Genomic DNA, 13819 nt, shown 5'->3' on the forward strand with positions numbered 1-13819 from the left:
GTTAAAAACAATGATAAATGCAATTATAGTAGCTCTACTTAGTTTCTTTTTTTGTCCTCAACATTTTATTTATGGATGTATGTGTCTTGCAGCATGTCCACCCTGTCGGCGCACTGTATCTGCTGTGCGAGTAACACCTTTGAGGATCATGAAGAGTTCCCCTGATCTCATGCCCACTGGTAAGAGCAGCATTTGTAGTACTGTATTTGGGGGACTAACATTATGAGTAATATCAAATGAGTAATATAAAACTTTATTTAGTTCTTTGAAAGAATTTCTTTGCTCTATGTTTTTGCAGAGCTGGACCCTACCCGTGTTTGCAAGGGCAAGGGTGCTGTTACTTTGAGGGCCACACTAGTGCACATCGATGATGAGGATGGCACAAGCCAAGACCTATCCAAGAACTCTGCCAAAAGTGAGTTGGAAATGCAGGATTTGTCAGTGGGAGAGTGCTCTGTATATATTACACAAAGCAGAACAGCGCCATACTAAATGTTGTGTGCTGTCATAATGTTACTTATGATATGTTTGCAGATTATGTGCACTAAATGTGCTTTTATTTTTTTCTGTACCCCCATTAACTGGAAAGATCTCTGTTTACAGGAACTGTGTTATGTTATTTTGACAGTCAATGGACTTGATGTGGGTACTTGCTAAATTGCACAGTAAATTAGACAGATTTGTATGTTTTGTCAACTTTTTCACCCATGATGAGTTTGCATCCCTGAACTAAGCAAGCCAAAGGTGACAGTGGCAAGGAACCAAAACTCCATCGGTGACAGAAATAGAGAAAAAAACATTAGGAGAAACCAAGCTCAGTCAGGGGGCAGTTCTCCTCTGGCTAGACGAAACCAGCATGGTGTGGTTTAATTCTAGGCTGCAACACAGGTCAAATTCTGCAGAGGACTTGTCTGGTTCCCATGGTCTTGTCCCAGTGGCCGATTAGTTGATGAAGTCTTCGCAGGGGATCTGTCTCTGGGGCTCATCTAGTTGACATGGTCTCTGCTGACATTGAAGGCCTTAGAGGTCGTCTCTAGGTGCTGATTCACCATCTGGTCTGGATATGGACTGGACCTGGGTGGCTATGGTGACCATCTGGTCTGGAAGTGGACTGGATCTAGGTGGCTACGGTGACCTCGGAATAAAAATGAAACATACTATTATTAGCATAGTTGCCATACTTCTTACGATGTAAAAAGTACATTGGGTGTTATGGGAAGTGTTCCCGGTTCCGGTTGACCTATTTAATGCAGCCTAATTATCCTTTAACGGATTAGAATTATAGAAATGTGATAGTGTGTTATGTGTATGCCAGGTTAAAGAGATGGGTCTTTAATCTAGATTTACACTGACAAAGTGTGTTTGCCTCCCGAACAACACTAGGTAGATTGTTCTAGAGTTTGGGTGCTAAATAGGAAAAGATTCTGCTGCCAGCATTTTGATATTATAGGTATTATCAAATGACCAGAGTTTTGAGATCACAGCAGACATGAAGGACTATAATGTGATATGAGCTTGCTTAAGTACCGAGGAGCTAAACCATTCTTGGCTCTATAAGTAATTAGCATGATTTTAAAATGTTTACAGTATTCAATAGGGAGCCAGTGCAGTGTTGACAAAACCAGGCTAATATGGTCATATTTCCTGGTTCTAGTAAGAACTCAAGCTTCTGCATTTTGGACCAGGTGGAGTTTGTTTATTAAGTGCGCAGAGCAACCACCCTATAAATCATTACTATAATCTAACATTGAGGTCATGAACCCATGAATTAACGTTTCTGCATTTGACATTGAGAGCATATATCATTATTTAGGTAGATTTTTAAGATGGAAAATGCAGTCTTACAAATGCTAGAAACATGGTTTTCAAAGGAAAGATTGCTGTCAAATAACACACCTAGGTTCTTAATTGATGACGAAGTATTGACAGCACAGCCATCAATTGTTAGACAGCCATCAATTGTTAGACAGTGTTATAGGTTATTACATTTAGAGGTTTTCATAATTTAGCAGTAGGAAATTACTTGTCATCCATTTATTATATGATGATATTTTGGAATTTGGAGATTAGTTTTATTAGATTTATTGTGTGAGCTAACACCATGTTTCCTGATTATATTTCCCAAGGGAAACATGTAAAGCGTGAAAAGCAGTGGTCCTAATACTGAGCCTTGTGGTATTCCATACTGTACTTGTGATCGATATGATACCTCTTCATTCGCTGTTGTAAATTGATGATGGTCAGATAAGTAAGATTTGAACCGTGCCAATGCAATTCCAATAATGCCAACATCATTTTGTAGTCTACTCAGAATGTTGTGGTCGATGATACAGTCTAAATCCTGACTAGAAATCCTCACAATTACCATTTCTCTCTAAGAAGGAACATAGCTGAGAGGATACTGCCTTTTCTAATATTTTTGACAGAAAAAGGAGATTTGAGATCGTTCTGTAATTAACCAATTCTCTGGAATCAAGGTGTGTTTTTTATTGAGAGTCTTAATAACAGCTAGTTTTAAGGATTTTGGGACATATCCTAATGGCATTGATGAATTAATAATATTCAGAAGAGGATATATGACTTCTGGAAGCACCTCTTTTAGTAGCTTAGATGGAATAGGGGCTAACATACATTTTGTTGGTTTTGATGATTTGACAAATTTATAGAATTCTTCCTCTCCTATAGCAGAGAATAAATGGAATTGTTCCTCAGGAGATCTATTGCACTGTCTGATGTGATACTGTAGCTGACGGTTGCATGGTTAGAATTTTATCTCTAATAGTATTGATCTTGGAAGTAAAGAAGTTCATAAAGTCATTACTGCTGTGCTGTTGGGAAATATCTGCGCCTGTTGATGCTTTTTTTTTGTTAATTTAGCTACTGTATTGAATAAATGCCTGGGGTTGTGTTTGTTTTCTTCTAAAAAGAGATAAAAAGTAAGCAGATCTAGCAGTTTTTAGAGCTTTTCTATAAGTAGAAGTACTTTCCCTCCATGCAATATGAAATACTTCTAATTTTGTTTCATTCCATCTGCTCTCCATTTTCCGGGTAATGAGTGTGGTCCTTATGTCACGGTATCAAACTGTTTTCCTTAAAATTCTTTAAGTGTAAAGGACCAACCGTATCTAAAGAAAAGAGAGAGTCCATAGTTTCTGTTACAACATCAAGTTTTTCTATACTCCAGAGTGAAGAAAGGGGCACGTAACATTGTCACAGACCCCTCTCACCCCGGCGACAACCTGTTTGCACTTCTCCCCTCAAGCAGATGTCACAGATCTCTGTGCACTAGAATATCTAGCCCTAAAAACAGTTTTTTTCCCCTTGATGCCATCTCCAGCATAAACAGCTAACACAGAAATTACCACCTGTTTTCTGTAATTCATTTCTTAATCCCTAATTATTCCCTCTCTCTCAAGTTTTATGTAAATGCATATATATATATTTTTATACAGCTGTATATACAGTAAATATTGCAAAAATCTGTACATAAATCTTCTTATTTAAATGTTCTTTCTGTTCTCTGTGTCCTATATGTATGTATGTATGTTTGTACAAAGAGCGCCTAAAAAACACAAAAAAATTCTTAGTGTGTTTGCATACACTTGGCGAATAAAGCTGATTCTGATTCTGCTCAGATAACTTTCAGTGAATGTTCATATTTGCAGGGGATCATCAAAGACATCTTTTGTTCACACCCACTTTGAGCTGTGGAAACAGGAACCTTCAGTGTGGATGGTTTCACCATCTCCATGTTGGGACTATCCTGGCTAACTGCCAGCACTTGGGAGAGATGCCTTAACTGTTGTTGTGCCTGAATAAAAAGGCCATTGGAACAAACACTTCTTACAGTGGGTTCAATGGTCTCCTTGTTCTTCTGACAAAGTTCAGAGAATCATTTTTTTCCAGTCATAAATTAGCTTCTCTGTGGATGAAGACTTTCTGTGGGGTTCAGTTCTGACAGATTCTGGCTGGTGATTAATTTAATGGAGGATTAAGGAATTTGTTGTGGCATAAATTGTGATAAGCGCTGAAAACAAACAGGTTCACTGCCAAGTAGAGGCAGCTTTATTTCATGTTTATGCCTTTTTAGGTTTTATAAAGTGCCTTGGAGATTGTCTGATCCTTTAAGAATCCAAACTGTTTGGATTTGTTACAGGTGGATGGCTTAGTGCGGTCAATGGAGATGCCACAGAAACAAGTCTGGCTGAGAGAAGTGTAAACAACACCGGAGCTGATTTAAATTCAACTCAAGTCAATGAGACACCAAGAAAGGTGAGTCACCATGTCTGAACCTCGTTCCTTTTTAGCAATGTTTTGCTTTCTTGCACAAATGCCAGAGATTGTAATCAGTTCTAATTAAACAGCTCGTTCCCAAGATCTCTGGAGACACAGAGGAACTCCTCAATCTTAAAATCATTTAAATGAGTGCAGTGACTGAATGCTGTCAATATTTTACAAGCAAGATGACATTTCTAGTTTTTTTTTTTTAATTGCATTATCATCTATAATGGTATAGATCCAAGGTGTTCAATTATGTATCCCTGAAGGTACACTAGGGAATTAGTGGAGAAGTTACATGAAAAATAAATGTAATTTCTGACTGTTAATTAATTTTTAACAAATGATTTGTTAAGCAAGTGTTGTTATTGTTAACTAAAAACTTTACTGTTATAATAATAAAATTGTTATTGGCAATAACTCTGAAAAAAATATTACATAAAAAATTTAGAAAACTGAAAAGTAAGTTTAATATGTTGAATTACTAAAATGACTAAAACTTAAAAAAAAAAAAAAAAAAAAAAGCTAAGTAGAACACTGACAAAAGCACATAACAAAATTACTAAAACTTAAACTAAAATTAAAGGGATAGTTCACCCAAAATGTTGTTATCATTTACTCACCCACATGCTGTACTGTATGAATTTCTTTCTTTTGTTGAACACAATATAAGATACTTTGAAGAATGCTTGTAACCAAACAGTTGACATTGACTTACATAATATTTTTTCCATACTATGAGAGTCAATGGCTACCACCAGCTGATTGGTAAACTATCCCTTTAAAATGAAAACTGAACATATAAAATATATTAATATTAGTAATTTAATGTAAATTATATAAATAAGTACTATAATATGTGACCCCACAAAACCGACTTAAGTGTCAAAATTGAGATTTATACGTCATCTGAAAGCTGAATAAATAAGCTTTCCACTGATGTATGGTTTGTTAGGATAATATTTGGCTGAAATACAACTATTTGAAAATCTGGAATCTGAGGGTGCAAAGAAATCAAAATATTGAGAAAATCGCATTTAGTTGTCCAAATGAAGTTCTTAGCAATACATATTACTAATCAAAAATGAATTTTGATATATTTACAGTAGGAAATTTACAAAATATCTTCATGAAACAGGATCTTTATTTAATATCCTAATGATTTTTGGCATTAAAGAAAAATCTATAATTTTGACCCATACAGTGTATTTTTGGCTATTGCTACAAACATACCCCAGCAACTTAAAACTGGTTTTGTGGTCCAGGGTCATATATTCGTATTTTTGGCTATTGCTACGCATTAAATAAATCTTGATAAAAGTTGTGTACTCCTGGTGTTGATGACCTCCTCAAGACAGAAAAGAAAATTAACCAAATAAGTGCTACTTTGTTATTTGTCATTGTCTTCAGCAGCATTGCAGAAGAATCTTTTCGTTTGCTTGAGAGTTAGTGAAGCAAATGTGTATTTTTGGCTATTGCTACAAACATACCCCAGCAACTTAAAACTGGTTTTGTGGTCCAGGGTCATATACTGCTTTTGTGTGTTCTCCTCAGGTGGACTCGCCTGTAAGTGAGGGTCAGTCTCAGCTCACGTCCTGCCTTGATCAACCGAGTGCTATTACCTCATCAGCCAAAGTGTCCTCTTCATATCCCCCCACCAGCAGCGTCAACCCAACAATCGTCTTGCTGCAGCACAGCAGAGGTAAATAACAGCCTCTCAATACTTTAGGTGGGATTAGGTTTAGGTTTATCTTAATGCTTTCATGATATAAGAGAAACAATATAGAATGTTCTTTCCCTTGTGATTAGTTTACAAAGTTACGTTTGAGTTAAAATTACCATAAGACGTCTATGATTTCATGTACTGGACAGGATCTTTGTAAGTATTAGTTGGAAGTGTATGGTTATGGGAGTGGAGATCAACCATTTTGTATAAAATGTGAACTACTGTTCAAAATTTGGGCTCAGTACGATTCTTTAAAAAAAAAAACTTCTATTCAGCAGGGACACGTTAAATTGAATTAATAAAAATAGGTGCATCAGTCAGTGCCACGAGAAATGTCTTTATGGTATTCAACAATGGTTAAAATAAATGAGAAAAACGGAAACATGTTTGATTCCAAAGGGATTAAAATCACGAAGTACATCTGTCAAATGCAAATATATCTGACCTTCTTAGGAAAAACAATTGGCATTCAAATAGGGCTGTAGCCATGATTTATTCATTTAAACATTGAATCATTCAGTGATCCTTTTAAAGAATTTGTCTTAGATAAATGTCAGCTGAAAGTACCAGGCCAGTGTGTATTTTATCTTGTGTTCTGGACGTTTATGATCTGAGTGTGTGTTTCAGAAGCTGTGGCGGAGCAGGGCAGAGGCACTAATCGGAGCCCTACTGTCAGCCAGAATAAATCTTCCTCTGAGACTCCAGCAGACATGGAAGGAAAGAGAATGAGACTGTCGGAACATTCAGCTGTCGCGGCACCCAGAGTCCCAGTACGGGTAACAAACGGCCACTTCTAGTTCTCAAGATACACCTGTGCAGACTATGACTACATAACTATATCCAAAATCTTATATAAATATGACACCATCTGTACAATTTTCTCTTCTAGAACACAGAGCTGTCAAAGGACTGGTACAGGAACATGTTCAAACAGATTCACAAAGTCCCAGGTAAAGATGCACCTTGGGAATCACATGCAATCAACACTTTTATTTCATCTTTTTGTGTGTCCAAATCTGAATATGTCTAGGTCACATTTCAGTTATGTATCTATGTGTGTATTCATCTTTGTCAGTGAGTGTTTTGTCTTTCACTCACCTTACTCAGAGCCTGTCGAAGAAAATCCATATCGTCCCACCTACATATTTCCAGAGAGCAATGACAGGCCACTGAAAACCAGAGGTACTTCAGTAATAGTTATAATCTGATATTTATTAACATTCTTCCATGTCACTCTTTTCTGTCTGTCATTTAGCAACACATTTATCCCTGTGTATGTATTGGGGTAATTTTATATACAGTTCATGAAAACCAAAATGAAAAGGAAATACACTGCTGTTTAAAAGTTTGGATAAGATTTTACTTTTTTGAATGAAGTCTATAATGTTCACCAAGGCTGCATTTATTTGAGTAATTTTTTGATTTTTGTAAGTTTGGATAAATATTACAGTTTAAAATAACTGTTTTTTATTGTGATATTTTTTAAAATGTAATGTAGCCATTACTCCAGTCTTCAGTGTCACATGATTCTTCAGAAATCATTCTAATATACTGATTTGTTCCTCAAGCAACTGTTGAAAACAGTTGTACTGCTTAATATTGTTGTGAATATTATTGTCTTCTCAGGAGTAGAAAGTAATAAAAAACAGAATTTATTTGAAATTGATTTTTTTATAACTTAATAAATACCTTCACTGTCACTTTGATCAATTTAGTGCATCCTCTTTGACCCCTAATAAGATGTTAAATGCACCACTTGGTTGGCTCCATCCTTTGTCCATTCTTTCATGAATCTCAGCCTGCAATAGATGCTGATTTATATGTACACAGTGTCAACAAATTGATTTTCCTAAAGAGGCATCATAGCACTCAGCGTGAGCTGTGGAAATAGAGCTATTTTCAACACATTGAGAAAACCACATCACCGTGTATTTAAAACTCGTAGATTGATTACCTCCATTTTAAGAGCTTTCATACCTCTTGTGATGTGTTTTGTGGCTGTGCTTTTAGAGAACCATTCTGCTGAATTATTAAAGCAGTCACAACACACCTAATGGGTTTTGTCTATCCATTGGATTCTTTAGAATACACAGTTAGCAAAGACATTTCAATGCTGGTCTCAAGTATTTGTTAAATAATCATCATTGAAATGCCTCCTTTCAGTAGATTGCAGTGAAAATATCTTATTTGTACTGTAACTTCTTAGCTAATGGAATATTCCAGCATCAGAAAAACACACTGCTGTGGTTATAGTGCCATCTACTGGTTGGATTAGTTCGTGGAAATAAAGCGACCTTGTTTTGGAGCTGCCATTTAGTTGATAATGGACTGCTATATGTGTCACATAATCCCTGTAATTTTCTCCTAGTATATAATAGATGTTTAGAGTACCTCTCGAGATGCTGCTTTAGAGCACAGGCTACACTAAGTAGAACACAATAAGAAAACAGGTTACAAACTAACTTAGGAATACATTGAAATGTGAAATAAATATAATATATTGTAAGTTTCACAAAATTATTTCAGCTGTATTGCTTCATCGCTCAGTATTAAGTTTTATTTGTGCCTAATAAGTATTTTCTGACTCTTTCAGATGATAGGCGGTCATATGCTGGTGAGGATGGTAAGTGTTTTCGTTTTAATCCTGTGAGAGAAAATGAAAACTACACTATGCATTCTTATTTAAAGGAAAGCTGTGTTTCAGTGCGGGCAGTCCCTCGCTCCAAGAGTGCTGTAGACATGGGGAGCTCCAGAGGACAGCTGCCTGTGCCAACACGCACATCTTCTCTAAAACCTCAGAGGTGAGCCGTGACACTATGAAACAAATATAATGATTTATGAAGGAGATTCTAGCACATTTATTGACTGATGTCCTGAAACTTTCGTATTATGTTGTGAATTCTTGCACCATGCTAGTGTTGCTCAACATAGAGATGATGGCATTTCTTCACAAAACCTTAATATGTGCAGCATTGTATTTTAGCATTTGTTATGCTGCCTTAACAAGCATGTGTTGGCTTAGGAGATGTTGCTGTTTGCTGTTAAAATTCATAATAGATACCTCTTTCTTTCAGTCATCAGTGTTCACTAGTTGAAAAGTCATTAACATAAAGTGTCTTTATCTTGAATCTTTGTAGATTACTTTCGGTTTTATACATAAATTCAAATATATGAATTTAAAATCTAAATTAAAACTGGGGATAAACAAGGTTTTGGCATTTTGGCAAATTTTAAACACAAAACCGTTTAATGACATTATTTGAATAAGACATTTTTTAAGATTCTGCACTATTTGTGGAGAACATGGATCATCAAGATTGGCACAAATTCTGAAATGTGTTATTTTGAAACTTTTGATTTTTACTTAAATTAAAAAAACTGTGATACTTTTTTTCAGGATTCTTTGATGAATAGAAAATCAGAAAGATCAGCATTTATTTTAAATATAAATCTTATGTAATATTATAAATGTCTTTAATGCATTAAATTGATCAAAATAAAAAAATTATTAATGCTGAATAAAAGTATTAATTTCTTTAAAAAAAATTCTTACTCATCCGATCCCAAACTTTTGAATGGCAGTGCACTATAATGATAAATATAGCATCATTATTATATTATGGATATTTTTAAAATGTTTACATTTTCACTTGAATTATTGTAATGGTAATGTAATTTGGAGAAAACTTACAAAAAGGTTCAATTCATTAACACTAATTAGGTATCGTGAACTAACATTAAACTGTGCTTTTAAAGTTTTAATTTTCTTATTAAATGTTAATGTTTATTTCTTCTCATTTCTTTTTAAAGTTACGTTTATTATGTACAAACATGAATTAATAGTATAAACAGTAGCACATATTTATGTACCTTTAAATAAACTGTTGCTACACTAGTGTTATACAATATTATTGTTGTAATATTTGCATACATTTATGTAATCTATTTATATGTATTTATATAAATGCAGATCCAGATTAATAAATTGTTAAAAAATATTGATATTGATTGTTAGTTCATGGCATCTAGTACATAACTAAAGTCTCAAAGATCTGAGATATATTGTAAAGAACTTCTAATTTGTAATTATTAATAATGAAAAATTGTTAAATTACAGTTATACAAAATAGGTAACTGAACAAAGTAGATTGGTTAAATGATTAAATTTCTTATATATAAGAGATGTATGATGTGTTTTTAAAACATAAACTGCATGTATGGAAACGTGGAGCCAAAACTTGCCCTTGCTGGTTGCCATGGCGACTCTTCACCTCCCTTGCTGTATCACTCCATCTCTCCCCCCATGCATCCCTGCAGAAATGAGTGGGAGCCCCCTGACAAGAAAGTAGACACCAGGAAGTACCGTGCCGAGCCCAAGAGCATATTTGAGTACGAGCCAGGAAAGTCCTCAGTGCTGAAGCTGGAGAGACCGGTATGAAGCTCTTTATACATGCATGTTTGTTTACTGGTGATGGTGGTGCAGACCTGTGCATGCCGTTTGATGCTGCACGAGCTATATTCTGCCTGTTTCACTTACAAGGACAGCACACTCACAGCTGTATGTCTTGGTAGTCTTATTAAGTGATCTCGGTAGGTAACTTGTACTGGCGACCCTTTTCAATGTTGTGATACATAGCATATATATCTTGTGTGCACACACTGTGTCTTACAGTAACATTACAATATAGGAAGTAGGAGGACCCCTTACTCAGCTATAAAAAGATCATCAATTAGTGACACATGTAGTGTCCAGACTCAGTTAAGAATAGAGGCTTGTATGTGCCTGCAGTCTGGTCATCATTCAATGATTCAATCTTGTTAGAATGACTCATTCTGGGAGCTGCTGCTATTACATAATGTCTTTCTGATGACATACCGCTGTAATAGGTTTATTGTAGAAGTAAAGCAAAGCGTGTTGGATGCTCGTCAATGAAACAACTGAAGCAGAGAAAGTGCTAGCTGCATTAGATCTTTCGTTTTTTTCCATCATTGTCAGGGAAAGTAATTAAAATGGCTCTAGGTCAGGTCCTATCTAGGGCAGAAGATAATGTGCTCCCTGTGTCTATTCATTTGAATTAGCTCTGCAGAAACAGTCCTTCATTATTGTGAAGATTCTGTGTTTGAAATATTCTAATTGCATTTAAATTATATGTAAACTACCATTCAAAATTTTGGGGTGGATAACAATTTTTAAATGCTTTTTTTAAAGAAAATTAATTTGATGATATAGTAAAAACAGTAAATATCTTAAATATTATTATAATTTAAAACTTTAATTTTAAGATATTTTAAAGATAATTTATTCCTGCAGTGACATTACTCCTGTCTTCAGTGTCACATGATGCTTGACATGATCCTTATTCCTTTAAAAGGTATAAAGGTTTCAATCATAAATGTCTTTACTGTCACTTTTGATCAATTGAATGTGTATTTGCTGAAAAAAATAAAAATAAATGACACCCCAAACTTTTGAACGATAGTGTAATGTTAAATTTAGCATTATTTTTGTCTTACAGATATTTTTTAAAGGGGTCATATGATACGATTTCAAATTTTCCTTTCTCTTTGGAGAGTTACTAGCTCTTGGTGAATAAAGAAGATCTGTAAAGTTGCAAAGACTAAAGTCTCAAATCCAAAGAGATATTCTTTATAAAAGTTAAGAGTCAACCACACACCCCTAAAACAGCTCGTTCTAACACGCCCACATATCTACGTCAGTATGTGGGAAGATTTGCATAACGCCGCCCAGCAAATATTTATTTTACAAACATCAATGCAAAAATATTGCTATTCATAGCAGAAGGATAAAATTATTCATTTTGAATATTTGAATATGTGTTTATGCCCCTTATTTACCTTATTTACTTGTTTACAGTGTAAAAAGTTTCTCCCTAGCTCTAATGGAACCCTTTCCATCATCAGGACTTTGCTTTTATGAGATATTTATTTCCTGTTGACTGCTGAGATCGACCAGATGTTCTTGCAATAAGTCATCAAGCTGGAAACAAATTCAATCATATTTCCTCCACTCTCTCAGCCTGGAGCCTTTCTTACTGTCTAAGATCATGACATTAAGAGATAATTCATGTAACATCATCATTCAGTCTCATTGTATATTTCATTCATATTCTCAATCTTTCTCTCTCTCTTTATCTCTCTCTCTCTCTCTCTCTCTTTCTCTTTCTCTTTGTCTTCCTTTCCTTGTTGCCATATTTCTGTAGACTCAGGACATAAGTCCAGAAGATGTAGATTTAGAGAATGAGCCTTGGTATAGGTTCTTTTCTGAGATGGAGTTTGGAAAAGCGGTAAGTTGGCAGTATTAAAGTGACCCATTTATATATATATATATATAAAATACATACATATAAAACTGCATGCCATCCCTAAATATTTTTTGTCTGTTAGAACCATTCTTATGTCACTTCCTGTCTGCACTGACCATTCATATGTATGTTCCTTATCCAGCTCATTGTAGCTGAGTGCATAGCAATACAAAAACAATAAGTAGAAGTGGAAGAGTTCCTCTGAATGTGCTTTAGAATCTGCATCGGAGATGCTAAAATAAATGGTAAACGGTGCTGTCAAACATGGCAAACACCACCTCTCAGTTTGCCAGTATGCTTCATGATCATATTCTAAATCCATTATCTGTCTGAACCTTTTTTCACCATCTTTTACATCACATTTTTGTCTTTTCTGACTGTAATTGAATCTCAGTATTTTATCTTTTGCACTGTGATAAAACATTAAACTGGCATCGGATTTGCAGGGTTTGTTCGACAAAGAAATTCTGCAGCCTGTGTGTTTTTTTTGGAGTCTTTTTTGAAACCCTGCTTTTTAACTGGCAGTAATTCTGGTGTTGGCACAGATGACTTTGAGTAGGCTTTTAGTTTTATGGAGTGCCAGGACTGGAAACAGACAGCAAGCTATGATGTTGCAACTAGATTGGTAAAGACGACAGACTCAACATTAGCCAAACTCTTTCGCCTGTGCTTAACCCTGTTGCCTGTTTTCAGTAGCGTTGCCTGGCAACATTGACTGAAAAGCTGGTCTATGCATCATCCACTTATTGGTTGTCAGATTTGCTCCATCCACCTTAACTAATGTGAAAGTACATAACATCCTGCTGGAAACTATCCGCTCATGGTGATTATATTTTTGCAGTGTAAACTTTTTGTCTGACCTTGATGTAGTAAGTAAAGTACTTTAAATTAGCACTGGCGTGCTGTCACTGGGTTCAGAGAGGGATAGGAAGGCCGTCGCTATGCTATCAGTGGCACAGAGCCTGTGCAGCGTTGTCATCAACTCAACACCTGGGAGTAAATAGCACATTTGTTCACACTTATTTGCTTGGAGACACGTACCATCATACACCCCAAGGTGATTAGGTTATTTACCAACTCACTATGATTGCTTTTAAGGCTTGGGATATAACTAAAACATTAGCAATTTTTAACAATTTTAACCTTTTTATATTTATATACTATAAAAATGTTTTTAGTTTTTTTTTTAATGCAAAATCAAAGCTTTTATTCAGAATTGACACATTAAATTAAATTGATCAAAAGTGACATTAAAGACCTTTACAATGTTAAAAAATGCATTTCTTTTGAACTTTCTATGCTGAAAAAAAGCAACATTGATAATAAAAAAGTGAAAAAATAAATTGAGCACCTAATCAATATATTAGAATTAAACAGAATTAGAATGTAATAAAAAGGATCATGTGATACTGAAGACTAGGGTAATGGCTGTTGATAATTCAGCTTTGCTGTCACAGGTATAGATTACAATTTAAAATATATATTAAAATAG

At 35.0% G+C, this 13819-nt stretch overlaps 1 protein-coding gene across 9 annotated transcripts in view; it reads left to right on the forward strand.

Moving 5' to 3' along the window:
- The window catches only part of LOC109094255 (sorbin and SH3 domain-containing protein 1-like), a 50062-nt gene that overhangs the window by 12669 nt on the left and 23574 nt on the right, over positions 1-13819 (forward strand). For 6 of the 9 annotated variants that reach the window (XM_042768873.1, XM_042768876.1, XM_042768878.1 and 3 more), the window contains exons 3-13: positions 93-179; positions 299-415; positions 4157-4272; positions 5833-5980; positions 6632-6780; positions 6894-6954; positions 7112-7186; positions 8598-8627; positions 8709-8805; positions 10322-10436; positions 12226-12309. In XM_042768873.1, coding sequence (XP_042624807.1) covers positions 149-179; positions 299-415; positions 4157-4272; positions 5833-5980; positions 6632-6780; positions 6894-6954; positions 7112-7186; positions 8598-8627; positions 8709-8805; positions 10322-10436; positions 12226-12309 — 1023 coding nt within the window. In that variant the 5' untranslated portion in view covers positions 93-148. The remainder of the gene's footprint in view (positions 1-92; positions 180-298; positions 416-4156; positions 4273-5832; positions 5981-6631; positions 6781-6893; positions 6955-7111; positions 7187-8597; positions 8628-8708; positions 8806-10321; positions 10437-12225; positions 12310-13819) is intronic. The other 3 variants (XM_042768875.1, XM_042768874.1, XM_042768877.1) reach the window with 3 other exon arrangements.

Source organism: Cyprinus carpio, chromosome A13 (assembly GCF_018340385.1).
Source record: "Cyprinus carpio isolate SPL01 chromosome A13, ASM1834038v1, whole genome shotgun sequence".
NCBI lineage: Eukaryota > Metazoa > Chordata > Actinopteri > Cypriniformes > Cyprinidae > Cyprinus > Cyprinus carpio.